The 27621-nt window shown below is 52.1% G+C and overlaps 1 protein-coding gene across 1 annotated transcript in view; it reads left to right on the forward strand.

The window, feature by feature from the left end:
- The window catches only part of DSCAML1 (DS cell adhesion molecule like 1), a 348318-nt gene that overhangs the window by 13999 nt on the left and 306698 nt on the right, over positions 1-27621 (forward strand). The window contains 2 exon segments of the mRNA XM_039229392.1: positions 2196-2513; positions 6194-6340. Coding sequence (XP_039085323.1) covers positions 2196-2513; positions 6194-6340 — 465 coding nt within the window.

Below are 27621 nucleotides of genomic sequence, written 5' to 3' on the forward strand. Positions count from 1 at the left end.
TATGATTTCATGATTGTGGAGACTGCTCAAGCCGCCGTGAGCGAGACACGTGTCTGAGCTTCTGAAAGGACTTAGAAGATGGGCCACTCCCCTCAGAACAGGCTTGCTCAGTCACCAACACCGGGACGGTCACCAGGGAGTGTGAGCAGGAGCATGGAAAGGTGATAGCACTCCCTCCCCAAGAGCCTTTCAGCCGCTAAGGGTGCTGTGCATGGTGGGGAAAGCGAATGCGTTTGCTGCGAAGAGGTGCCCCTGACACCCCAGCAAGGAGCCCACGAATGTGTTTTCCAGCACTGCTGCTAATGGCTTCATCATGGCTTTTTATGAGACGATGTGAATTGCTCTGACCAATGAGGCTTAATGGCTTCCCTCAACGAGTTGCCTGGTACGTTCTCCCTGGGGGCTCCGCTCAGAGTTAAGCCAAGAATATTAATACAGTCGGATGCAGGCCCTCCTCCTTCTCATAAAGTTGTGGAAATTGAGGTCAAGTTGGGTCCCCTGCAACATTCTTTAAATAAGCAGCTGAGTGGTTTGTTTGCTCCTTGATCTTCCTGGTGCAGAGGGAGGGGCTTCCGGCTGGAGACCTGGGATGAGGATCTCTTCTTCTTCTGGGTTGTCACCTCTTGTTCAGAGGTGGCCCTCCTTAGGGAGGCAGGCTCCTCAGCAGGGAGGCAGGCCCCGATTCCACCCTTCAGGGCTGCGCCCCATCAGGCAGGAAAGACTGAGGCCGCATGCTGGTGTGAGAGTTGCGGATAGCTGGCTTCCCTGTCAGGTGGCCCTGCCCCAGGCAGCCAGCTGCACTCCTGAGCATGTCCCCCAGGTGACGGAGTGCTGGGTGGCAGAGATGCCTGAGGTCTTTGCAGCCCTGTCCACCCACCCCCACTCCATTGAATAAACCAAGGAGCAGAAGGACAGAGAAGGGGAGCGTCCCCGCAGTCAGTCAGTGTCAAGGCCAGGTTTAGAAGCTGGGTGGGGTTGGGGTGCCTGGGTGGCTCAGTCAGTTGAGCATCTGACTTCGGCTCAGGGCATGATCTTGTGGTCTGTGATGTCGAGCCCCATGTCAGGCTCAGAGCCTGGATCCTACTTCAGATTCTGTGTCTCGCTCTCTCTCTGCCCCTCCCCCACCCTCTGTCTCAAAAATAAACAAACATTAAAAAAAAAAAAAAGGCTGGTGGGGCTCTTGCTTCCCTACCCAGATCTTACTCACCCACAGTACCTCGGGTCCTTGATCAGCCCCTCTAGGGCTGTGCCTTATCCAGAACGGCCTCCAGAGGTGGAAGACTGTGCTCAAGGTCCCCGGCTGTATCTCTGCTCCAGGCAAGCAACCCTTCTTCGTATGGCAAGGTCTTGAGACCTTGCACCTTTCACCTGTGGTATAACAGAAAGTGCTCGAAGACCCTTGTTAGGAACAATGGGTTCACATTTCAGTTCTGTTATTACCAGTGTGAGCTCTGGCAAATCACATAACTATTCTCAGCCTGTGAAAGGGAATGATAGGGGCACCAGTCTGCCTCAGTGGGTTAAGCGTCTGACTTCGGCTCAGGTCATGATCTCACGGCTCGTGGGTTCGAGCCCCGCGTCGGGCTCTGTACTGACAGCTCAGAGCCTGGAGCCTGCCTCAGATTCTCTGTGTGTGTCTCTCTCTGCCCCTCCCCCACTTGCACTGTCTCTCTCTCTCCCTCTCAAAAATAAATAAACATTAAAAAAAATTTAATTTAAAAGGGAATGATAAAAAATAGGTGATACCAGCCCTTCTCAGGGTTGTGCAAATGAATTTAACAAATGAATTGAGGTAATGGGTGTGAACCTGCCTGCCATATAATAGGTGCTCAATAAATATTTACTGACGCAATTTCAGTATTTCTCCTAATGTGTGGCTGCCAATAGTGGATCATGGCTTCAGACCCTTCAACCTGGCGGAGTGGTGGCCAATCCCCTCTCCGTGGACTGGGCTTGGTATGGAAAGCGAGGTGTTTTAACTTTCGCCGTTCATGTGCTGGGCTAGAAGCTTCTGTGCGGCAGGAACTGCCTCACGTCTGCCTGTGCGGGTGCCTGGGGTGTAGTCAGAGCTCAGTAAGCACTTCCTGAGTGACTGGTGCTTGAATTCTGAATGGGTGTGGGGCACCCGCCTCTGTAGTGTGGGAGGTGATTACCAGAACGTGGCTAATCCAGCCTCTCCCCTGCCTCCCCTGCAGCTCGCCCTGAAGATGTCGGCACCAGACTCTACTTTGTAAATGACTCCTTGCAGCAGGTGACCTTTTCCAGCTCCGTGGGGGTGGTGGTGCCCTGCCCGGCCGCCGGCTCCCCCAGTGCGGCCCTTCGATGGTACCTGGCCACGGGGGACGACATCTACGACGTGCCTCACATCCGGCACGTCCACGCCAACGGGACCCTGCAGCTCTACCCCTTCTCCCCCTCCGCCTTCAATAGCTTTATCCACGACAATGACTACTTCTGCACCGCGGAGAATGCGGCCGGCAAGATCCGGAGCCCCAACATCCGCGTCAAAGCAGGTAGGGTGCTGGCCACCTGCTGCCTACTGAGGGGCTCGGTCCTGTCCTAAGGGTGGTGATGGGGAGCAGGCACAGCCCCTTGTTCTGAGGATGGGGGGGCACGTGGAAGAAGTCTGTCTCTCAAGGAGAGTGTTCTAGCTCTTTGGAACCTTAGCTCCTTACTAGGTGGGTGCCCTTAGGCAATGAGGACACCTTTCTGAGCCTCCCCATTCTCTGCAAAGCTGGACCCAGTACCCACCCCGTTCATCACTACGTGTGATGGTTAACTGAGATGGTGCTCATTTATTAAAAAAAATTTTTTTTTATAATGTTTGTTTATTTTTGAGAGAGAGGGAGACAGAGAGTACACAGGGAAGGGGCAGAGGAGAGAGGGAGACACAGAATCCCAAGCAGGCTTGGGCTCCAGGCTCCAGGCTCCAAGCTGCCAGCACAGAGTCCGACACGGGTCCTGAACCCACGAACCGCGAGATCGTGACCTGAGCCCAAGTCGGATGCTTAACTGACTGAGCCACCCAGGCGCCCCAAGTTGGCCGGTGCTCATTTAAATTAAGTGTTCATTTCAGTGCTTGAGTCGTGGAAAACATCCAGTGAGTTGCTCTCTTTAAAAAAAAAAAAAAAAAAGTTCTATTGAAATATATAAAGAAGAGTACACATATAAGTAGATAGCTTGATGATTTTCACAGACTGTAATATCCGGATCAAGATACATAATATCAGCACCTCAGAAGCCCCCCTTTGCTTTTTCCTGTCACCACCCCCCTGGGGGAAAGTCATTGTCTGACTTCTAACAATACAGGTGTTTGCCTATTTTTGTACTTTATATAAATGGAGTTGTGCAGTATGTATTCTCTTGAATCTTTTGCTCACTGTTGTTCGTGGGATTTACCCCTACTGCTGTGTGTAGTCAAATGGGGTTGTTCATTCTCATGGCTGTGTAGTGTTCTATTGTTCAACTACCGCATTTATTTATCCATTCCACTGTTGATGGATCTTTGCGTATAATATATCTTATGAGAACAGGCATTTAGATAAAATTCATGATGGAAAATCTTGGCAGTGAAGGATTTTGGTCTTTGGAAGGGTTGATGGAGGCAAGGAAGTGAGGGTTTCTCAGCTGTTCTCTTTGTTTTTAATATTTATTTATTTTGGAGACAGAGAGAGAGCGTGAGCAGGGGAGGGGCAGAGAGAAGAGGGAGACACAGAATCCGAGGCAGGCTCCAGGCTCTGAGCTGCCAGCACAGAGCCCAACGCGGGTCCCGAACCCATAAACCTTGAGATCATGACCTGAGCCGAAGTGGGATGCTCAACCGACTGAGCCACACAGGCGCCCCTCAGCTGCTCTTTTTAAAGAAAATAGAAAATTTCATTTCTGGGGATGAGGTCAGGAGGTGGGGCAAGGGCTTAGATGGAGCTACTCTTAATTAGGATGTCATGATACTCAGGTGTGTCATAATCCGTTATAAGGTGTGCCTCAAGTAGTAATAAAGCACCGAAGTTTTGGGACTGATTTTCTTAGAAGAGCTTTCTGGGTGGGAGAGGACAGGTAACGTTTTAGCCCACTGTGATGGCACCAAGCCTTGGGTGCGCCATTTTCCCTGGAGATTGTGTTGGGCGGAGAAGAGTAAGTTCCAGAGAAGACCTCCCAACCTGCATGCAAGGTCCTGCAAGATCTCTGACTTTCAGGGTCCTTCTGCCTTAGGCATGCCTCTCTCAGGTTCAAGGTTTCAAGTAGCTGGGAACGGGTGCCTACAGGGGGTGAGGTGGGGAGGGCGCTCTGCAATAAAAAGCTGGGCTTCATCCGATTGGTTTGGTTGGGGGTAGATGTGAGCTCTTAGAACCCAGGACCGTGCCCCTGGGGCTCCCTATGGAACTTCTCAGGAGAAGATCTTTGCACTGTCCCCCTAACACCACCAGCTGCTGGGTCAGAAGCCCTGAGGCCAGAGCTTGGTGCAGCTCTCTCACCTCTACAGCCTAAAGGATTGGTTTAAGAAAAAGTAATGTCCTATTTCCTGTTATGTGCCTGTCACTGGGTTAGGATGCAGTTTTCACAATAATCCTATAAGGCGTTTTTGTTTTTTATACCAGTGAGGGACTAAGACACGAGAGGTTAAGTGGCTTGCCCACGGGCACATAGCCAGTCAGTGAGAGGTGTAAGCTATCATGACAAATGATCTTTTTGCAGTGCTTTCCTGGGCCAGGCCTTCTACACGCTGCTCTTATTGTTATTTCCTTTTACAAATGAGGACACTGAGGCTCCAGAAGCTTTAGCAGCTCTTGTGCAGAGTCCCACAGCAGCTCAGCGGAGGAGGCAGGCCTGCGTGCCCCCTCAGCCCGGCCTCGGCTGGCTCCCTGGGGGGCTCCCTGGCCATATGCACCCGAAGCCCGGCTCTGTCTGCTCTGCCCTTGGCTTCCCTCCCGGGTCGGCTCCCCATCGGCCTCCTGCGAGCTCCCCTCACGGCCTGGGCAGTGCCCCGCCCACACCCTTCTCCACCTCTCCACCCGGCCCTCTTTCTTCCTTGGCACAATCCCAGCAGGGAGGCGGGGGAGGAATGAAGGCCTGGGCAGGCCGGGCAGGGCTGGCCTGACTAGAGACACAGCCAATTAAGCGGCTCTTGATGAAGCCAGAGGGGCTGCAGGTGCACAGCCAGAGGGGCTGCGGGGCCCTGAGCGTCACCCAGGCAACCGTGGCGGGGAGAGCAGGAGGGCACGCTGCCCAGGTGCCTGCTGAAGGACAAGGTCGGCAGGCAGTGGGGATCTGGCCGCGCCAGCTCTGCTTGGCAGAGAAGGGTGGAAGGAAGGGATGAGCCCCGGGACAGGCCGGGCAGAGGAGGGCACCGGAGGGGCGGGGCCAAGGCTGAGCCGGCCCACCTGCGGGACCTGACTTGCAGAGTGGCTGCAGGTGACAGCGCCCCAGAATCCAGCCCCGGGACCGAGGCAGGAGCTCCCCACTGCACACCGCAGGGGCAGGAACAGAGCGCTCTGCAGACAGGGCCAAGCCTGGGGGTCAGGCTGTAGGCAGTGTCAGGAGGGAGGAGAAGGCAGTAAGCATTCTTTGTTTTGGAGAATCTTAGAGACTGATTTTTAGACACCGTCACAATTTCAGATGTTCTCTTCCATTGTCCTTCTAAGCCACCAGGCCCTTCCAGAACGTTTGGTGTGTAGGCTACACGTTCCCAGGCTGCCTTTCACACGGAAGTGACACAAAACTCTGTTGTCGGATTGTGTGTCACAGTTTTTATTTTTTGGCAAGTTGTGGTCGCCGTGCGCAAAGCTATTGCCACCCTGGGCCCAGGAGGCATGTGGGAAGTCAAGCGTGTCTGCTTAGAGGAATTCTCTCCTACGTCCTTGCTGCCTATGTATCCCCTTGTCGGGTATGATCACAGCGCAGCACTTGGGTGCTGCCCTCAGGCCCTTCCAGTCTAGTGGCTTGTTAGTACGCACTGAAATCGGACAGGTTGGAAGCCGGGCTTCTGGTCTTGCAGAGGCGGGGAGGCTGGGCTACCCCGCGGAGCAGAGAGGAAGTTGCTGGGGCGGGAGGAAGACCATGGCAGGAGCGTTTGGGCTGGCGGGGGAGGAGGTGATGCGGGGTGAGGCCTGGGGGTGCTGAGGCCCTTCTCAGGCCCCCACCACATCTCAGCCTTGTGACGCCCCCCCTTTCCCGCTCCCTCATCTCTCTGCAGTTTTCAGGGAACCCTACACCGTCCGGGTGGAGGATCAAAGGTCAATGCGTGGAAACGTGGCCGTCTTCAAGTGCCTCATCCCCTCCTCAGTGCAGGAATACGTTAGCGTTGTGTCCTGGGAGAGGGACACGGTCTCCATCATCCCAGGTAAGGCGGGGCCGGCAGGGGAGCTGCGGGGTGGCCGGCGGGGGGGGGGGGGGGGGGGGCGGTGCTGCAGGGTGGGGCGGGGCGATGAAGCGCAGGTGCCGAGTCGGTTGTTGAGCTGAGATCTTGACGTTGGTTCTGGTGACTGCCGTGTTGTTCTGGTGATGCTTCGGCAAAGCGAGCGCCTTTGGTCTCAGCTTGGCAGGTCTCTGTGTGGCCTTGCAGACCCATGTGCCAGCAGCCTCTCTCTGCTGGGTGTGTGACGGTCCCGTCTGACACGGGGTGCATCCTACTCCCCCAAAAGGGTGGGGTCCCGGTCCTTCCTGGCCCCTGGACCTTTGCTTGCCCTTGCTTTTTGCACTGAAAGGCGAGGCTGGAAGTTCCTTTCCCGTGAGGGGCTGGGGGACTGGACGGCCAGAGTGTGGCTGTGGTCTGTGTCCCCGCCTGCAAGACCAAGCCACGAGCACCGGCTCCTGAGAGGACCAGACTTGAGTAACATGCACATGGGACTTTTAGCGTCTGCCTGTGCCTGGTACTGGGAAAAGAGGTTCATACCGTGTCGCAGGTTCACCTCGTTAGAGCCGCCATGAGTGCGGCCCCTTGTTACTGGTTCCCGTTCTCCACGTGGTGTTGTCTCTTCAACAGGAAATCTGGTCTGGAAACCCCAGAGAGGACCTCAAGTCCTCAAAGCACCCCCAGGCCTCTGGTTACAAAGGGTGGTCTCCCCATCCTTCCCCCCCCCCCACCCCCACCGCTGCGCCGGCACCTCTGCCTTCATCCCAGCTCGTTGCACACGACCCCCTGCTTTTTCTTCCTTTCTCGGCTGAGGACCTTGGTTTGTCCTTCCTGTGAGATGGAGGGAGCTGACCAGGTGCCGAGCGCCTGCAGCCTGGATGTCTCATCGTTGGTCGAATGAAACGATTCTAGTGGCTCGGGTTTTCGGGCTGGTTCGGGAAGGCCGACTTGGGCGCAGGAAAGCCGTAAAGCCGGACGGCTAAATCCTGCCGCACGTTTGAGTCTCCGGAAGCTCTTGGAAAGACCTAGCGCTTGGGACCAACCCCAGCTCGGTATCTCGGTGGCGGAGCCTGGGCACCCGTGTTTTTAAAGCTCTTTACATGGTTGCAGCGTGCGGAGCGCCAGCGCTTCGGCATATTTACAACTACCGTGGCGGGAGTCTCTTCCTGAGACGTTAATTTGTGTTCTGCTCCCCGGGCTTTCTCCTCCTCTCGGCTGCAAGCAGATGGCCAGGCCGTTCTGTTTCCCAGCTTCGGAGCTGGTCGCAGGACAGGAATCCGAATCCACGTTAAGACAGCTGCTCTTCCTGCCTTTTGTGAAACCGGAAGCTAATAGGAAAGGTTAGATTGGGCGTTCTTGCCGGGGAAGAGGGCCTCTGAGGACAGGGAACAGAAAAACCAGGACAAAAACGAGTGCGGATCGCAGGGACGGGGATGGGACTGTGGGCCGCTTAGTGGGTGCAGCTGGAGGAAGCCACTGGGCCTCACAATGGGTGGCTGTGTGTAGCTCCCCGGGGTCTGGGACTGAGTCCAGGGTTCTTGCATCCGCAGCTCAAGACCCAAAGGGATGAGGTGGGCAGGGGCGGCTGACTGGTGAGAGAGCCTGGACCTTGGCACATCCCTGGGGGAAGCCCCAGTAGTGATTGGATGTCCCATTTATCCCACAGAGTCCGATGGAACGCGATTTACAGAACCTGAAGAAATGTGGCGTTTTTTATACACTTGAGTTTAGGGACTAAGAGTTATGTTCATTAAGATAATATCAATTATTAATATTATTAAATAATAATTATTGTTCTTTGAGTGCTACTATCTGCCAGGCACTGGCCGAGAAACATTCACATGTGATCTCATTTCGTTTTCATAAAAAGTCTGTAAGTGTATTTTTTCCCCTCCACTTTACAGAAGAGGATACAGGTCCTAGAAGTCAAGTAACTTCTTCTGGGTAATGCATCTATTAAGCAGAACGCGGGGGCTTGAGCTCACGTCTGTTCTTTCAACCTGTGCACTCACCCCGCGCAGAACTGCCTCCCAGCACCCATACGCGTGTTATCCAATATGGTGTTACCCTGCGTAAAATGGAGGCTTTAAGCATGTGCTCTAACAAGGAGGGCTTTGGCCTTATGAAGGAAGGGGGAAAGGTCCCTGTTGGATCTTAGGGAAGGCTTCACGGAATTGAGTAGAGCGATAAAGAGCCTGGATTTGTGACCAGCCACCTGGGTTGAGACTCATTCCACTGTTTAATCAGCAGGGGCGAGTCTTTTGCCCTGCTGTGCCTCAGTTTCCCTAACTGTAATAAAATGGGGATGATGATTGCTCTACTTTACAGGGTTTAAGAAGTTGACGTATGTCAAAGGTTCCAAGCTCTGGCTGTCATGCTGAGGACAGCTGTGGCTATGATGATGAGGACCCGATGGGAAGAGCCCAATCCCCTTCTTGCCGTTTCCTGTTGCAGTGTGTCTGTTTCCGCCATGTGACAGGCTCTGCGGCCCCCGCTGTTGAGTTTCCCAGGGTGAGAACTGGCTAGTTCCTCCGCACATCCCTGGCTTCTAACACATCACCTTGGGCACGAACAGTGTTGAAATATGGGTAATCATAGTGGGTGTGGGGTCAGCCAAGATGACAACGCCAGTGCAGATGGGAGAGAGGGAAGGTTAACCTGACTCCTCGGCGTAGGAGCTGGGGCAGTGAGCTTCCCCACGGCAACCCTTGTAGTTGAGGCTTCGGGGCAATCTTTGATGTCGAGACGGGGCTGGGGGCCCCAAAGGGCATAATTATCAGGGAAGTGGGCTTGGTCCTAATCTGTAGGGCTCTGTTAAACTTCAGGCCTGTAGCACCTCTTTCTTTCCCTTAGCCTTGGAGAATTGTCCTCCTCTGCCCAGCCCTCTGGCACCATCCATAATCATTCTAGATCCTTCTACAGCTATGTGTTAGATCCAGGGACCCAAAGCACACAAATCCAGCTAACACGCTCCCAGAGGAATCCGTGAGAACCAGAGACTGGAGTTTTGCTTCCTCTAGCCTCTGTAGATGAGAGGGCAGAACTTGGGCCCACAGGCTGCATGCTTTAGTTTTGGAAAATGCAAATTGTTCTTTTCTTTTCCCATAAAAACAGGATTATCTGCCATCTATACTCACACTGTACCCAGTGCGTGCGTGTGTGTGTGTGTGTGTGCGCGCGTGTGTGTGTGTGTGTGTGTGTGTTTTGTCTGGAAGGTCAAGTATCAGCTTCTCATGGTGGGGGAAGATTTAATAATTAGGTTGCCGTGAGGTTAGGGGAGGACCCAGGAGCCCGTTATCCGCCCCCCCCCCCCCCCGCCCTGATGCTTTAGAGTAGGCTTCTGGAACAGAGAACCGTGATGACTTTGATCTGTTGGCCACAGGGCCAACAGAAGCAGGTGGTGGAGAACAGTAGAAGGAGTGGGAAGGCTGATATGGGTCACTCAGGGCCCCAGGGGACATCTCTGTGGGGAGAGCAGTGGCCCTTTGAGGAAGGGTCTCAAAGGGGTGGGTGCCGGCCCCTGCTAATGAAGAGCTTGCCTTAACCCCCTCTCTCTGAGGGTGTTTGGAAGGAATTAAGGGCTTGGTGGCTAAACAGGCAAGGCAAGTTGGGTACTGGCTCACCCAGCTGTCGAGGGTCGGGAGGCGCAGGTAAGCCTCTGGGAACTGGCCGCCGAAACTCTCTTGCCTGTAGTTTTCCCAGGTAGAGGCTGGAGAGACCAGGATGCAAGCTTTCCCCCGAATGCTACTTCCCCCCCAAACTACCTACTACATCCCCTGCCTTTTCCCTTCTCCAAGCTGGTCATCTCCCTTCCACTGGTGTATTTGAAGACGTAAGAGCACAGAGCCTCTCACCTATGATCTGGCGACTCCTACCCTTTACTCCTCTCTTGGGGGCCTTGGTCTTGAGAAGAACTGGCTCTCCAGAGTGGGTGGAGTGGGGGTAGGAGGGCAAAGGGCTGTGCACAAACATAAATAAAAATTAAGGCCTCCAGTGGAGCTGAGATGTGGTTTAATTTCCCATCTGCATGATCACTATTACAAGCATGTTATTGGATATAAAGATAAATCCAGCCCTGTTCCTAATAGCTTTTAATTTCCACCAGACCTGATTATATCGATGCGGGCTCCTTGTGGGAGTTTCCCAGCATGCTCTTCACTGGCATGCTGACTGGCTGTCTTGGCCCCAGAGGGGAGTTTTGGGCACCGCTCAGATGCGGGCCAGATGTGTCTACCGGTGCCTTGGAAGACCAGCCTGGATCGGCTCTTGATGAGGATGGGGCCCTGGAACGCTGGGTTGTCATCAGGCCCTGGCAGGGCGGGGTGTATGCTGGGAGCCCTGTGTGTTGGGGGTGGGGAGGGGCAGGGGAGAGAAGCGGGGCCAGGAGGAATCTGGTCAGAGGGGTCCCTGCTGACTAGTGGGCAGGGCTCCCGGACGGAACCCACCCTTGACGGAGGAGAGAGTCAGTGAGCCCACCTCCCTGATTGTCCCCAGGGTTCCAAGTTTCTGGGTTTTCTCGTACCTCCTTTCATCTGACCCTGCTGTCTCTTCCGTGCCTGTCCCCTCCTCTCCTTTTTGAGACCCTTATTGATACCCTACTTCTCTTTGTCCTTTAAACTCAGCCCACATGTGTCCCCTTCCATAAGCCTGCCGACAGAACTTCCGCCATTTTCTCTTGTGTGATGGGTGGTTGCTTCTGTCTCCTGCTGCGGAGGGCATACAGCTGTATCTTTTCCATCTCCCTCTCCTCGGGGCCCCCATAGCACCTGTCACAGCATAATAGTAATAAGATTAATGATAATATCTATCATGTATTGAGATCTAAATTATCTCTAATCCTCGCAATAACCCTTTAAGAGATAACATGTTTTGTTTCGTTGTTGTTTTTTTTTTCTTCTTCTGATTTTATAAATGAGGACATTGAAGCCCAGGGAAATGAAGCAATTTACCCGAGGTCACACAGCTCACAAAGGCTGTAACCTGAGTTTGAACTGGGGTCCTCCCGGTCCCTCTACCTCCTGCTGCCTCTCCAGCGCAGGCTTCTCATTAAGAACGGACTGTTCTGGGGCGCCTGGGTGACTCAGTTGGTTAAGCCTCTGACTCTGGATTTCTGCTCAGGTCATGGTCTCATGGTTTGTGAGTTTGAGCCCCGCGTTGGGCTCCACACTGACAGTGTGGAGCCTGCTTGAGCTTCTCTCTCTCCCCTTCTCTTTGCCCCTCCCCTGCTCACTTGCTGTCTAAGTAAATAAGCTTTTTTAAAAAATGGACTGTCCTGGGTCACCTGAGTGGCTCAGTCAGTTAAGCGTCCAAATTCAGCTCAGGTCATGATCTCACAACTTGTGGGTTCAAGCCCCGCGTCGGGCTCTGTGCTGACGGCTCAGAGCCTGGAGCCTGCTTCGGATTCTGTGTCTCTCTCTCTCTCTGCTCCTCTCCTGCTCCCACTCTGTCTTTCATAAATGAATAAATATTTTTTAAAGAATGGACTCTCTTCAGGTTTTCTTCCAGGAGGAGGACCTGTCCCTGTCTCCTGCACTTGCCTAGGGACAGAAATGTGTCACCAACCTTTCTACCGACCTCTGGCTATGTGCTCAGTGACCAGAAGCTCTGGCTTTTCTGCAGGGCAGCAGATCTCCAGCTGAAGGATCGGTGAACAAAATAGCCATTCTAACAAGAAGGCTTTGTTGGGCACTGACTCTGTTTTTGGCCTAGTGGGTGACACAAAGATCGCCCTGGTCTAGGGGATTAGGATTCAGTTTGTGCCGTCAGCTCTGACGGACAGGGATGGATCATCTCCACACAGTAAACAATCACATATGATCTTGGTCTGCTTTGGAATACAGAGGCAAAAGGCAACTTACTAATTGCCTTTTGCTCAGGCTGATCGCAAGACTACCTCGGCTCCCATATGTCTACACTGACTTGGACGGGGTGTGGAGCAGACAAGAGAGAGCTGGGCTGTGCCTGGAAACCAGTTTGGATGCATGTGGGCCACGCCTGGATGGAGTCACGGGCTGTCGGAGAGATCTTGTGGCCCAGCCTCCACACGTGCTGATAAGCTGATGAGTTCTTCACCCCTTCTCTCCTGACATTCTCAGGGCCCATGAGGTGTTTTATTTTTACCATCAAACTTCCCTCCTTCATTGTGTATCTAAAACCTACCCGTCTTTCAAAGCCTGGTTCAAATACCACTTTTTCCATGATGTCCTTCCCGATTTCTGCTAAGAATGGATTTAAAAATCACCCCGATTAACCTTCTTCGAGGGGATCCTTTTGTGAACTCCCTCTGGACTTGATCAGTTCCTTGCTCAAGGCGGTAGTCGTGTTTTGTCTTGTATATTTGCAATCTGTGTTCTCCCCACCACGAGAGTGTATCACCAGCAAGGGCCAGCTCCTTATTTTATTCAGGCCCCTCTCTCCTCATAGAAGATGATTAATGAAGATGACAGAATGCCAGTCTCTCCCCCACTAAACTGTCATGTGGCAGGGAGGAAGGAGGGAGGCCTAGGTAAGGTTGCACGCAAACCTGGTGGCATTAAGGATTTAAGTCGGGTGGTCCTTGGTCTTTGTTACACTGAGCTGCCCCAGGGACAGAAGGCTTCTGTGGGTCCCCCTGTGATGTTCTGCTGTTTAGATATAACACTGGGGATCTCAGCTCTCGACTCTCTAGGACCACAGAGGAAAGGGGTTGGGATGGTCAGCCTGGGCTATGGTGAAGTAGATGATGTGCTCAAGGCAATTTAACAAATGGGCTTTGGGCCCCTGCTGGGTGATGGGCACAGGGTCAGGCCTTGAAGAGGAGTCGAACTTGCCCGTGATCTGCTTCTTCCCTTCGGCAGCTCCAGAGTAGGATTATAGTATCTTCCCATGAAGAGCATGATAGGACCGAGCTCTGATTCTTTCTGACGGTGGCCCAGTGAGCCATTGCCAAAGGGAGGGAAGCCTGTCGTTGAGTCTTGGGATAGATCCCCGGGGCCCAGGGGGCAAAAGGGGCGCTTTGGGTAGAGGTAGCCGCAGGGGCGAAGGCAGGAGAGGGTGGGGGTGATCTGGAGGGCAAATTAAGTGGTGAGAGCAGTTTGAAAAGGATGCCAGGGTAGGAAATTCCTGCCAGTTGTAGGGAAAAAACAAAAAAGAAGAACACACAAAAAAGTGTGTGTGGAGGGGCAACATGGTAACAATGACTAATGCTTATGAACCCCTTATGAGGTTCCCAGGCTCTGTGTTGGCTCATTTAGTCGTCAGAGCAATCTGATGAAGGGGCTGCTATTGCCCCATTTTACAGATGAACAAACTGAAGCACAATGAAGCGAAGTGAACTGCCTAAAGTGAGGAAGTGGTAGACCCACCACGTGTGCATTTAGGTACCATTCTCTGCATTCCCAAGCCCTATGCTGTATTGCCTGGTGAAAACTTGACACACAAAATATATTTTAAAAACTGCTGCAAAGCCCCAAGAAAAAGACAAGCCGATAGAAAATTGGGTAACAGATGGGAGCAGACAGCTTACCGAAGAGGTAGTGGGATGCGGCGGACAGAAGGCACGCTGCGGTCTATTAGTCCTAATCCGTGCTCTTGAGCAAGTTCGTTTCAAAGCCTCTTTCATTCGTCTGTGAAATGGGGATAAGGAACCCTCTACACGGAATCCCTTCGAAGCAGATTAGGCCTCTGGAGAGACCTGAATTCTCAGGTGGGGAAGGAGCGGGCTAAACACGGCAGGGAAACGCCAGCCCCGACCCCCGGCTTCAGGACGTTGTCCAGCCTCGGGCTGTGCTGGGTGCTGGGCTGGTGATGGTGAGAAGACCCTAAGGGGCTAAGGTGAGATAGTCGCAGGACGGGGGAAGCAAACGGCCGACACGGTGTGGGATCCGTCTCCGTAGCCACCTGTGTCTTGCACGGTACCTGATGAAAATGACATTAAGGGAAGGGATGAAGGCCTGTGGTTTGGTGCCGACTGAGCAAAGATCCCTTCCACGCACTGCCTGGGCTCATCTCCAAGTGCTCAGAGCCTGGTTCAATAAAAACTAGTATCTCCACGGCCCCACCCAGTGTAGAAAGGGCTTTTACATGATCTCTTTTGCTCTTCGCAGTAACCCCCATTACCTTCCCCTCTTTACAGACGAGAAAGCAGGTGCAGTGAGACTCGCGTGGTTAGGCCAGAAGTGTATTAAGACATGTGTCTGCGGGGCTTCGTGGCAGGTGCCTGGATGTCCTCTCATTGAATTCTCCTTTTTTTTTTTATGGTTTATTTATTTCTAGGAGAGAGAGAGAGAGAGAGAGAGAGACAGCGTGAGCAGGAGAGGGTCAGAGAGAGAGGGAGACACAGACTGAAACAGGCTCCAGGCTCTGAGCTGGCAGTCAGCACAGAGCCTGACGCGGGGCTCAAACCCATGAACCGTGAGATCGTGACCTAAGTGAAAGTCAGATGCTTAACCGACTAAGCCACCCAGGCGCCCCTGAATTCTCCTCTTAACCCTGTGAGGCAGGCCTGCTATTTCCATTCTTAGGTACGCAGGGAATGAGGTTCAGAGAGGCCAAGCAATTTGCTCCAGGTCACACAGCTTCTCCATGGCAGAGCTTTTGTCGCTTGGACCCAGAGTCTATGCTCTTTACCTGTAATGCGTTTCCATGACTCCAGCCTGAGGCCTGTCTCAGGGACTCAAGGCAATTGCTGTTCCCTCAGCAAGGCAGTTACAGAGACAAAACAGCAGCTGGCCTTTAATTCTGTTATCGTTGTTTGTTTATTGTTTGCTTTCATGGGGATAGGGGCATCAGACTTAGCCTTAATTTATTCCTTAGGGTGCAGAGAGAAAATTCTCCTAAAGCCATAAACCACAGTCGGCAGGTGAGAGATGAGAGGGTAACATTCAGAAGCAGCAAAGGAATTCTCTCCCTAGTCAGATGACCTGAATTGAAATGATAATCACGGTGATAATAATACTTAGTAAGAAAGGAAGTGATCAATTATTGAGCTCTTAGGTGATAAGTGCTTTCCTTGAGCTGTTTGGTTTCGTCTTCCCTAATGTCTCACATAGCGGCTGGTATTGTTCCATTTAGCAGATGAGAAGCCCGAGGCACAGGGAGGTCAGTCACTTGCTCAAGGCCACAGAGTGAGGAACTGGGCCCGGGGCACTTTGATTTCAGCTCTTAGCGATGACTGGGCCACCTCTCAAACCATGCCATGTCCCTTTCCTCTGTATGGCACTCTCTGGTTATAAAGCTTGTTTCCAGGCATATTCTTAGAGTCTTCCCATTCGATCTGAGGGGGGCATGTTCTTACCCTCACCTAACAGACCTGGAAACCGAGGCTTAGGGGGACTGCGAGGCCTGCCCAAGGTCACCCAGCCAGGGAGAAAGATAGAGGAACTCTGGCGTGATGCCTGTACCCCAGGAGCCAAGACGCCCCTGCTAGACCGCACGCCCATGGCTCCCCAGGACCCTTTCCAATCTCCCGGTGGGCGGGCTGCTCTGCCGTTACCTGCCAGTTGGTTAGTTCCAGAACCATCAGCCACAGCTCCACAGTCGAGCAAAATAGTCTGTGTTCACAGGTGCGTCTGGTGGTGAATGCATGTGTCGTGTTTTGCTTTTCCATTTAGTTCATGGCAGGCGCTGCATTTCCAGAGCACCCACTGGGTGAATTTCAGCAGATTTAAGACAATTGCCGGCAGACGCTCTGCCCCGCGATCACGCCGTGGCAGTGGCCACAGAGCAAGTGGCATTGTTTGGTTAAGTTGGCACCTCTGTAAGTTACCCTGAAATCAGAGCGGGATTCTTTATAGAAGGTTATCCTACACATAAATCATCATTAGACTACCTCATTTTTGTTTAATGCCTACCTAACTGTGCTGTAGTCTAAAAATGTGTGTTTAGTGAAGTCAAGGGTTGCAGGGAAATTATAGGGTTTTCAAAAACCCATTTGCTTTGCTGGTGTTCACATCAGAATCAATCTTGCTTTTAGTTCTCAATCTCATTGCAAACATGCAGGACTGCTTGCCGAATTCTGGCATTTAATGTAGGGTAGTGTTTATTCAGGAGAAGCCGACGGTGCTTACAGAATGGTGGAGCTATGTATAGATGGCACTTCCTGCCAAGCCTGTGATTTTGAACTCTGTTGTGCATCAATGAGACCTTGCCGCCAGGGGACGGGCTGCGGTTCTAGGCAGAGGTCGAATGCAGACCCTAATGCCACAAGCCTCACTGCACTCTGGCACCCAGTAGGCGCTCAGATGAGGTGTGTTGAATGCCTGCAAGGGAGGTTGAAGGTGGTGGGGGGCAGTGACTGACCTTTGCATTGGGCTCTCAATGGCATGAATGAAAATGAAGGGAAGGGTGAGGCTCTGTGGCTGCTGGTCGAGCCCTCACGCGCGCCTGTTCCGCCTCAGATGAGCAGGGCTTGCTTGGAGCCTCTGGGTGATGGAGTGAAGCTGTATAGCAAAGCCCAAAGGGTGTAGGCTCTGGCCAGAGAGAGACCTGGATTTACCTCCGCGCCCCGCTCCTAAATTGCCATGTGGCTCCAAGTAGGTCGTTTTTCTCAGCAGCCGTGACGATTGGAAGTTAGGTACTTTTTCTGTATGGAGAAAATATAGTCTCCATGTATATAGCGAGCATTTTTCTGCATAGATCTGGTTTTTCTGTTTGTTTTGTTTTGTTTTTTTTTTTTACATAGATATTCTCTCGATGTAGGGTTTCAACTCTGTTTTGTGCTGAGCAGGTACAGGGTAACTGTTCAGGATTAGTCATCCCCTCCAGGCCTCCAGGCCTGGAAGTTTTCTAGGAGGAGTGAGCATCCAGGTGTGGGCATCCAGGGGCTGAGCCTAGATTGTGGGGACCTAGGGGTGAGCATGTGGGGGTGAGCTTGGGTCTCATTCCATTGGGGCCGAGGGCCCAAGGGCAGGATGTTGAGGGGACAGACCCTGATGCTGGGGCAGAGGCAGAGTATTTTCCCAGGAGGCCTACATATAAGCCCCAATATTCCCTTGGCTTTTGTGGTCCAGCGGGCGTCTTGCTGTGTGCAGAAGCCTCAGGAGCTGGGGCGTGTGTTGGGCCCGCCTTTCTCAGTGGGACGCTGGGCTCAGGGAACCAGAACAGCCTTCTGCATTCCAGGCCAGCGACAGCAGGCGCTCAGAGGCTGGCACGAAGGCCTCTAAGTTGGAAGCATCTTCCTCTCACGCCTAGAGGCTTCTGCCCTCCACATCAGGGTCAGACAGTCCCTGAACGCCCACGTCTTTATGAGCATGGAATCTGCTGGAAGCCTTCAGAGGCAGCCGCGGAGCCGACGACAGAGTGGGAGACAGAAGCCTGTGACAGTGAGTGGCAGTGGGGGTGGGAGTTGGAAGCAGAGTCTGGGTTTTCAGTTCAGCTGCTTTGGGCTCTGGAGTCTGCCAGGTATCAGATGGTACCTCTGTGTGCCGGTCTGGGAGGCCCCCTGAGGCTTTGTTAAGCAAAGGAATCCCTTCAGAGAGCGTGCCGGGGGGACGCTTCCCCACCTCTCAGAGTGGGGAACAGAAAGGAAGAGCCTTGCTATCTAGAATGTTCCAGAGCCTGCTGTAGCACAAGCCCAGGGATGCAGGGCTACCTGCTCAGAACCTGCGCCTGGGAGAAGGCACAGACGCCATGGAGCCATAGCTGGCAGTGCCATGGCTTACATTGGCTTCCCCCCTGCATCCATCTAAATGGCTGTATTGGCATAAGCAACAATCAGTGGTTGAATTTTCCGTTCATTATTTAATTTTCGCAAATGTTTTTTGAGATTTCCTGTGTGCAAGAGACTGTGTTATGTAGACAGCGATTCCCAAGGGTCTTTGCTTGAGGCTCACAGGGGATTTGGAGAAATTCCTCTTTCCACACACCAAAGAAACTCATTTTAATTACACTACATATGTGTGAATGTGTATGAATAGTATGCACGATGTAATTTGTACATGTTGAATATGTACACGTGTGTACTCACACACATACAGTGTTTTTTGAAGTTTTTATTTAAATTACAGTTAATATAGAGTGTGATATTAGTTTCCGGTGTATGATGTAGTGGTTTAATGCATCCATACATGACCTGGTGCTCATCATGATAAGCACACTCTTTATTCCCATCACCTCTCTCACCCATCCCCCACCTGGCTCCTCTCTGGTAACCATCAGTTCTCTGTAATTAAGAGTCTGTTTCTTGGTTTGCCTCTCTCTCTCTGTCCCTTTGCTTGTTTTTTTTAATTAAATTTGCAAAAAATGTTTTATTTATTCTTGAGAGAGAGAGAGAGAGAGAGAGAGAGACAGAGCATGAGTGGGGGAGGAGCAGAGTGAGAGAGGGAGACACAGAATCTGAAGCAGGTTCCAGGCTCTGAGTTGTCAGCACAGAGCCTGATGCAGGACTCGAACTCACCAGCTGTGAGATCATGACCTGAGCCAAAGTTGGATGCCCAAATGACTGAGGCACCCAGTCTCTCTGTTTTTTTTTATTTTTTTTATTTTTAATGTTTGTTTGTTTATTTTGAGAGAAAGAGAACAAGAGTGGGGAAGGGGAAGAGAAAAGGAAAGACAGAATCCCAAGCAGGCTTCATGCTGTCAGCACAGAGCTCAAACCCACTACCCATGAGATCATGGCCTAACTGAGACCAAGAGTCAGATGCTTAATCGACTGAGTCACCCAGGTGCCCTTGTTTTATTTCTTAAATTCCACATATGAGTGAAATCATATGGTAGTTGTCTTTCTCTGACTTATTTTGCTTAGCAGAATAGTCTCTGGCTTCATCTGTGTTGTTGCAAATGGCAAGATTTCATCCCCTTTCTTAAAAAAAGTTGTAATGTTTTATTTATTTATTTCTGTGAGAGAGGCAGATTGAGCAGGGGAGGGTCAGAGAGAGAGGGACACACAGAATCTGAAGCAGGCTCCAGGCTCTGAGCTGTTAGCACAGAGCCCAATGCGGGGCTTTAACCCACGAAGCATGAGATCATGACCTGAGTCAAAGTTGGACGCTTAACCGACTGAGCCACCCAGGTACCCCAGATTTCATCCCTTTTAATGGCTGAGTAATATTCCATTCTGTGTGCGCGCACACACACACACACACACACACACCCCATATCTTCTTTATTCATTCATCTGTCACTGGACACTTAGGCTGCTTCCGTAATTTGACTATTGTAGATAACGCTGCTATAAACATCGAGGTGCATGTATCCCTTAGAATTAGTATTTTTGTATTTGGGTAAATCCCTTGTAGTGCGATTGCTGGATTGTAGGGTGGTTCTATTTTTAGCTTTTTGAGAGACCTCCATACTGTCTTCAAGAGCGACCGCACCAGTTTGCAATCCCACCAACAGTGCACGAGGGCTCCCCTTTTCTCGGCATCCTCTCCAACATCTGTTGTTACCCGAGCGTTAATTTTAGCCATTCTGACAAGTGGGAGGGGATATCTCACTGTGGTTTTGATTTGCATTTCCCCGATGATGAGTGTTGAGGGCCATCTTTTCATGTCTTCAATACTCCCAGGTTTTGCCTCTGGAAAGAGCACACTCACTCACCTGTGTACACCCCCACACGCGCCCCACGAGACCCAAGGTAGACACGTTGGCCACTATCCGTAGGGAAGGGCCTAGGAGCATCTAGCTCAGGAGCGTGTCTGGGTGAGTGTACAGAGCTTGGCCTTTTCTCCTGTACAGCAGATAGTCCCCTGTCCCCCCTTCATCTTCTGGGCAGGAGGGTGGGTGCACTAGGTATTGTTGTGAGTTTTGTGGACAGCCTTGGAGCAATCACTATTTGATGAGGCCTCTGAGGTGTAGGTAGAGGAAGGGGAGGGAGAGGCCTGGAAGATGTAGCGACCTGTGCAGGCCTTTGAGGAGCTTGCCGCCTAGCAGGCAAGTTGAACTTGGGACACACGTGACTCCAGATGAGGGAGGGTGTGATTAGGGCACAGGAGGGCACAGCCTCTGCAGACTCATGGGGCTCACAGCCCTGTCTACTGTGGGTAGAGCGGGCGCCGTGGTTCCCCGGGGTCCTGGAGAAGGGGTTGTTTTGGCAGGCTGTGCTCTGTAGGGGAGAGTACTCCAGACCTGTCTGCTCTCAACCTTAGCATCACCTGGGGAGCTTTTAAAAACACACTGCTGTTGGGGCGCCTGGGTGGCTTAGTCTGTTAAGTGTCCGACTTTCGCTTAGGTCATGATCTCACGGTTCGTGGGTTCAAGCCCCGCGTCGGGCTCTGTGCTGACTGCCAGCTCGGAGCCTGGAGCCTGTTTCAGTCTGTGACTCCCTCTCTCTCTGACCCTCCCCTGCTCACGCTGTCTCTCTCTCTCTCTCCTAGAAATAAATAAAACATAAAAAAAAAAAACCCAAAAATAAAACACACTGCTGTCTAGGCCCACCCCAAACAATTAAGTCTGGATCCCTGGCGTGGTACGACCCAGTCACCTGTATTTGTGAAAGTCCCCTAGGGGATTCTGGCGAGCAAACCCGTGCTCTGTTATAGAAGGCCACGGGGGTAAGGTCCCCAAGTGCACTGCGAACAAAGGCTGTGCTCTTCGGGGAGACCGGCGGGCTTGTCTGGAGCTCACGGTACATTGAAGGGTGGGGAGTAATTGATGCTGTACTGACTTGGATGTAATTAAGGGGTAATGGGGGGTCATTGAAGGTTTTGAGTGGGGAATGGTCAGGGCTTTGGGGGTTGGTCTTCGGCGATTAAGGATGTTCCCAGAAACATAAGGGATCATCTGTCTCTGTCTCCTGGAGTCTAAGTCTGTCCTTAAATTTCCCAGGACTTATCACCGGGCAGCCATCAGGTAGGCCTCAGAGTCTAAGCAGTACAGGGATTAAAGACAAACTGAACAGTCTCTTCCTTGTTCTAATATTAGTTCAGTTTGTATTGTGGCTTTAGCAGTTGATAGCACACTTGACATATGTCATACTTTGACTCTCCCAAGGTTTCGGTACAGCACAGATCAGTCCCATTTCCAGATGAGCAAACAGAGGCTGTGAGAGATGTTGGTGACTTTGCGCTCCCCTCCAGCCCTCCTGTACGGTGGGCCGGATACGGAGCCGGGCACTGTTGCAGATGTGACTTGGTGTTTTAAAGACAGAATATATTTCGTGTTTCTATATGGCCCATGGCCCACAATGAATGGGAAGGGGTGCGGCCCCACCAGCAGCTACACAACTGGATAAATAAAGAGGTAAGAGCTCTAGTGCACATCGATTTCATGAGCTTACCTCATCCTGGCCTGTTGCATCGTTTGATCTCGTATCCTTGGGGTGAAATGGTATCCTGGTGGCATTGTCATGTTCAAGTGCAGAAATGGGGCCTCAGAGAAGCGTCCTGCCCAGGGCCCTGCCCAGGCGTCAGAGTGGGAGGTGGGGCCAAGCTGTGCAGGGTGCATGGGTGCTGTACCTGCCTGTGTGGAATGCGGAGGGGAGGGTGGTAATAAAACCCACGAGACTTGCCGCGTGCCGGGTGCGGCGTGGGCTACTTGGTGCGGAAGAGCTTGTGCCGTCCCCCCAAGTATCATGATAAGGTGGTTGGGATTACCAGTCCCATTTTACTTATTTATTTATATTTTTTTGAAAGAGAGAGCGAGAGTGAGCACACGAGTGAGCAAGGGGCAGAGAGAGAGAGAGAATCCCAGGAGCGGGTGAGAGAGAGAGAGAGAGAGAGAGAGAGAGAAGAGAGAGGGAGAGGGAGAAGTGAGGTTCACCTGAAGCAGGGCTTGAGCTCATCCGATGTGGGACTTGAACTCACACACCGTGAGATAGCGACCTAAGCCGGAGTCAGATGCTTAATGACTTGGGCCACTCAGGGGCCTTACCAGCCTCACTTTAAAGATGAAGATAATGAAGCACGTTGAGGTGAAGTAACTTACCCAAAGACCTTACACAGTTGGTAAGGAGTGGCCTGGGGACTCAGTCCCAAGTCATGTGGTGGCAGAGCCCACTCTCCACCTCTAGGCCATGTGTCTGGGTCTCTCGGCGCCCAGGGTCTTCCCCAGGACTGGGCCAGCAGGATTCCTCCTGCCGCACAAAACAAGGCCACAGAAGGCAGACGTCGGTCTGGGTGCAGGGTGTCCAGATCCGAGGTCTCTATCTGAATGTGCAGCTGTGAGATCTCATCTGGAGGTGGGGGCTGTCCAGGTGTGAGACCACCCTCCACACGGGGAGGCCCAGCATCCAGGTGTCATCTCTGGAATGCCTCTTTGCCTTTTCTCTCCCTCGTGTGGATTGCGTGTCTGATTGTCCCCAGCTCCCCCAGAGTGTGCTGGGGATCTGGACCAGAAAGGTTGGGGAGGGGCCCAGGGTTCCGTCTCTGGCTCTCTCCTTAACTGCTTTCGTTTCCCTTCTCTGGACGGCACTTTCCTCATCTGTAAGTGAAGGGGCTGGGAAGGACGGCTCCATATATCACTTTCAGCTTGGTTCAGTGAAACCCTCTCTTTGAGCCCCGTGCACCCACCATCATACTGGGCACCGGGGGCGCGGCGGGTGACAGGTCTGCATCCTGCTGGGGAGACAGACATGTCCAGGAAAGAGCTCCCACATGCGTGTTCCTTAAAGACACTCTTACATATGGGCAAGGCAGGAATTGTCATGGCAACTGTGTTGGTGATCGTAAAAAATTGGAAACCAATATAGGTAAATTAAATCTCGTAGATTTCCACAATGAAATACTATACTGCAGGGGAAATGCATGACGCAGAGCTTTACAAATCAGCCTGGACGTGTCATGAAAAATAAAAAAACGTTGAATGGAAGAATGCAAATCGCAGAAGGATGCGTACATAATGGTACCATTTGTATAAAGTTTGAAAACACGCAAAGCAGTACCTTGCATTCTTTCTGGATACATACATATGCAGCAAAGTATAAAAACATGCGTGAGGATGATAAACACCATATTTAGGGTAGTGCTTACCTCTGAGGAAGGAAGCAATGGGCTCACTGACGGAAAGACAACTGCTTCCAGAATGTTTTATTTCTTAAAATGTTTCTTCTTCACAAGAGCTGAAGAGAATACAGCCAAAATAAACACGGATGCTTTTAGATTATTTTTACCCGTTTTCCGTAAGCGTGATGTATTTCGTGAGAGATGCACCCATTTTGACACGATACGCAAAATGCGGGGAGAAGGGTGGGTCCCTGTGTGACATCCCAGGGCAGGGCGGTTGCTGGGAATGCAGAGAGAGCACGTGGCTGGCGAAAGTGGGATTTGGGAAGCTGATCCCTGGGGCTCCTTGTTGGCAGTGGAGCTGGGGAGGGGCCGGTGGGCATGCCCGCGTCTCAGGGATGCCCCCTGCCCTCCCGCCCTGATTCCTGCCTCCTCTGCCCTGACCACCTTGGGCAGGGCTGGTGCTCGAGGGCTGCTAAATAACAACGTTGAGAGTGGTGTAAATATAAGAGGAGAAGAGATATATCTGCCTCGGGACCTCATTGTAATCTGTTTCCTGGTTTAATGAGAGTCTGGAGACCCAGCATGAGCGCCCTGAAAATGACGAATACCGGATATTCGTGGGGCTGCGAGGCCCCGTGCTCCGCCATTTTCCTAAGAGCTGGGAGCCTAGAGGTGTCCTGGCAGCCATCGTCTGTCCTTCTGTCCTGAGTATGTCAATGTCTGAGGCCAGCTGGGGAGGGACAAGTGACTTGGGGATGCAGGGAGAGGCCCTGATGATTACCTGCCTTGAAGGATTTCCTCCCGATCCCAGCTCAGATGACGAGAGAAAGCTGGGAGCCCAATTCGCAACAGACGAGGAAAGCTGAGAGAGAAAGCTCTTGCTCTTCGGGGGTGGGGTGGGGGGAGGTGCCCCATGGGACCTGGAGAAGAGAGGGTGAGTGGGGCAGGGGGAAGGGGGCAGGGCGGGGCTCACCAGCTGCCCCCTCCTCGTCCACCTCTCGCAGCACCTATATCTATCCCAGTTTATCCTGCAACAGTGATTTCCTGTTCCTTCTCCGCTTCTCCTGCACCCCCAGGTGCTCAGGTAGCACATGCAGACGGTAAACCATGGAGCCCATTTTACAGATGTCCTCTGTGGCCTTGACGGGCCCCGGGAGCCAGGCCTCAAGGAGCCCTCACCTGCATGATGAGAGAGGCAGTCTCATTCTCAGTGGGGTGGATTTGTGTGACGATCCCCCCGGGTCTGAAAGTACGGGCAGAGTTATGAAGAACACCGAGTTGGCGTGCGTACCAGTGCCCGCGTGTGCAAAACAGGGCTCCTCTCTTGTTTGGCCTAAGTGGGCCTCTAATCGACGCGTTCCTGAAAAGCAATGTATCAGATCTCACTTCAAATGGAAGAGTGCTCTTTCCAAGGAAACCTGGAGGTGATCTTGGCAAACCTGTGACTAGCTGGGCACACTCACATGCCACTGGCGCAAGGAGGCACCTTTTCCGGGAAGCAGCTTGGCAGCGTGAAGCCATCGTGCCCGTCAACTTGGGGTTCTGTCCTTAAGAAGTAACCGAAGACGGCAGTGAAGATTTCTGCTTACTGCAGTGTTAGTTACAACAGTGAAAACATTTTCTAAAAGGTCCTGAATACCCAGGAAGAGGGGGATGATTAAATAATTTATGGGTACAATAATATCATGAAATATTCCGATGCGTTTTTAGTTACACGAGAAAAGGATCATCGTACGTTAAGTGGAAAATACATTTTTATCTCTACAGTAGGATTGCAACTGGTTAAAAAATACGTATGTACACATCGTAGATGAACGGCTTGAAAGAAATGCTTCTATTAGTGATTGTGGGTATCTTGGGTCGTGGGATCAAGAATGATTTCTGATCTCTTTCTTGCAGTTTCCAAATTTTGCAAGGATGTATTGAGATTAAACAGGAAGTAGGTTGAGGATGGAAAGGCCAAATCTGAGTGCAGGTACTTTGCAAAGTAGCTGCTACTCCTGGGTTTGGTTTTGTTTGTATTTTTGTTTGTTTTTTAGCAACCTCAGCTTTTATGAAGTTCCTTTTGATGTTGGGCTGAAATGTGCTTTTCTGAAACGCGTCCCTCAGGTCCCCCTCCTGGCCCCTCCCCACCCCCCATCACCCCCAGACTAACACAGAATGAGTTTCCTTCTTGCCTCGTGGCACCCTTCAGTTACCAGAGGACACAGCTCACCCTGCCCTGCACCCCCATGGCACGTCCCTTTCTCCCGGCTCTAGCGGCCCGTTTCTGCGGCGGGTCCCTTCTAGGGTTGACCTCCTGTGTCGTCCTGGGTGCCACCTCTGGTCAGGCTCCAGTTTGTCAGCATCTTTCTCAAAACCCAGGGCCGAGTGACGCCCCGCAGCACAGATGGTATGAACAGAGGGCTCAATGAGACTCCAGCCCTTCCTGGGCCGGAACATGCTGTTTCTACCAGTACAGCTGGGATCAGGTTTTTATCAGCAGCCCTGTGGCCTCTGCTCCTTCTGGCTCAGTAGCTCTGGGCCCTGAATTTTTCAACTGCCTCATTTCTAAAATAAGGCCAATAATATTTTTCTATAACCCAGAAATTGGTAGGAGGGCCCCTGACTCTTAAAAGCTACAAAATTACCTCTAATCTTAATTCCGCTTCCTCGGAAATGTTTCCGATCTCATAGCCGTCCCTGGCTGTGGTTTCTTAGCTCTGCCAAATTCTCATTTTTTTGCTCTGTGTTTCAAGGATGCTTCTTTTTCTTTGTCCTGATGTGGAGCAAGTGTGGTATCAACCTCCTTCCTGATTTTCCCCCAAATCCCACCCCCACCTAGGCCTGCGTGTCTCCCGCAGAGCTTCCCGAGGGCTTAGGGGAGATGGGACAACATGGTGCCAGAAGGGCATCCTTGTCCTTGGGAATCTATTGGCACCCGCCGTGTTGAGTGGCCTTTCTCCCTGTCCCCGGCTCTGAACCCAAGCTGCGAATCCCATCTCTGAGAGGAGGCCAGCACCAGTTTTCTCCCTCCCACTTCTCAAATTGAGCTTCCTAACAGAATTCAGAGTGTCATTCGGATCTTTTACACAATTTCAGGGAGTCTGTTGGTGTTGATGAGTATGAATGTATTCAATAGAAAACCCATGGCGGTGTACTTTCCTCTGATGTTTTACCAAAGATGGGGCTTTCCTCCTCCCAGGAAAAGGGCCTATCCTTCCGAAGGTATAGGAGGTCACAGGGACTTCAGGTGCACATGTGGGAGGGGTACAGGTGAGGTGTCGCGTCTCCGGGATGGGCTGGGGCCAGGCTGCCCTCCTCACTCTGCGGCAAGCTGCCGCCTTGCTTCAGTGGTGTCGGTGCTAACGCTCATAGCCCATCCCCCACCATGGCCAGGAAGGCTTTCTAATCTGGGTTTGTGACTCGGTGAAGAGAAAATGTCAGAATTTCTTGAGAAGGTTCAAAAACAAGAACTCCTTAAAAAGGCTCGTTTTGCATTTCTGTCTCCAGTCTGCGGTTTGATTAGAGGCAGGAAGAGATGTTGTCTACTTGGAATTCCTGAGCAAGTGAGAATCTTCCAAAGGAAAGAAGCTCTGGTGTGGGAGGGAGGGAGCGAGCCGGAGCAGGCAGGAAGGGGCCCAGGGCCTGGGGCTTGGCTGGATCCTACCTTGGACCGAGTTGCTTACCCTCTCGGAACTTTCTCATCTATAACGTGGGGGTGCTGATGGAAGTTATTATTTCTCTAGGGTTATTTCCTTGGCTCTTCCTCACCTCAGCCAGGAGCCAGGACCACCTGCTGGTGTTTACCTGGGGATCTGTCTCCATCCTTAGGGAAATTCTTCCTTAAACCTCTCTTCCGTCATCGGTGAGCGTTCACATAATCCACCTTCTCTCTCCCTGGCCTTATGAGTATTTTATATTTCCTTGTAAGCCCTGGATAGATCTTTTGGGGGCTCTACGGAGAAAGAGGAATTGGACTCCAGCTCTGCCTGGTGACTCACACTGAAAGTCACTGAAGGCTTTTGAAGCATTGTGTCCCTGGACGGACAGATCTCAGAGTTTGGTGCCCTGGGGCAGTGGTTCCTGACGGGTTTCACTTCTCAGCACTGGTGGAACAAAGATAATAGTGGCTTGGCATGTTGGGGGGAAAGGAGGACCATCTAGCACGGAGAGTGACCGGATCCCACAGGTGATGGCAGGGATCTGCCTGCCCCACGTCCTGCCTGCCTTCTCCCGGACTGAGGCATCTCTGCCCATGGTCCCCCATCTTGGAGTCCGGAGGAAACCTCTGAACGTAATAGGTAGGTAGGAAGGTGCCTGTAGGTAGGCGAGGGGCCGGGTTGGAAGCTGATTTTCTGTAGATGGGGAAGTGCCGTGACAGCAGAGTGACCCAGGTAGCTTCCCCGCAGCCCCCTCTCTTTTTCTCTC

Source organism: Hyaena hyaena, unplaced genomic scaffold (genome assembly GCF_003009895.1).
Source record: "Hyaena hyaena isolate Hyena2069 unplaced genomic scaffold, ASM300989v1 scaffold_37, whole genome shotgun sequence".
NCBI classification, from domain to species: domain Eukaryota; kingdom Metazoa; phylum Chordata; class Mammalia; order Carnivora; family Hyaenidae; genus Hyaena; species Hyaena hyaena.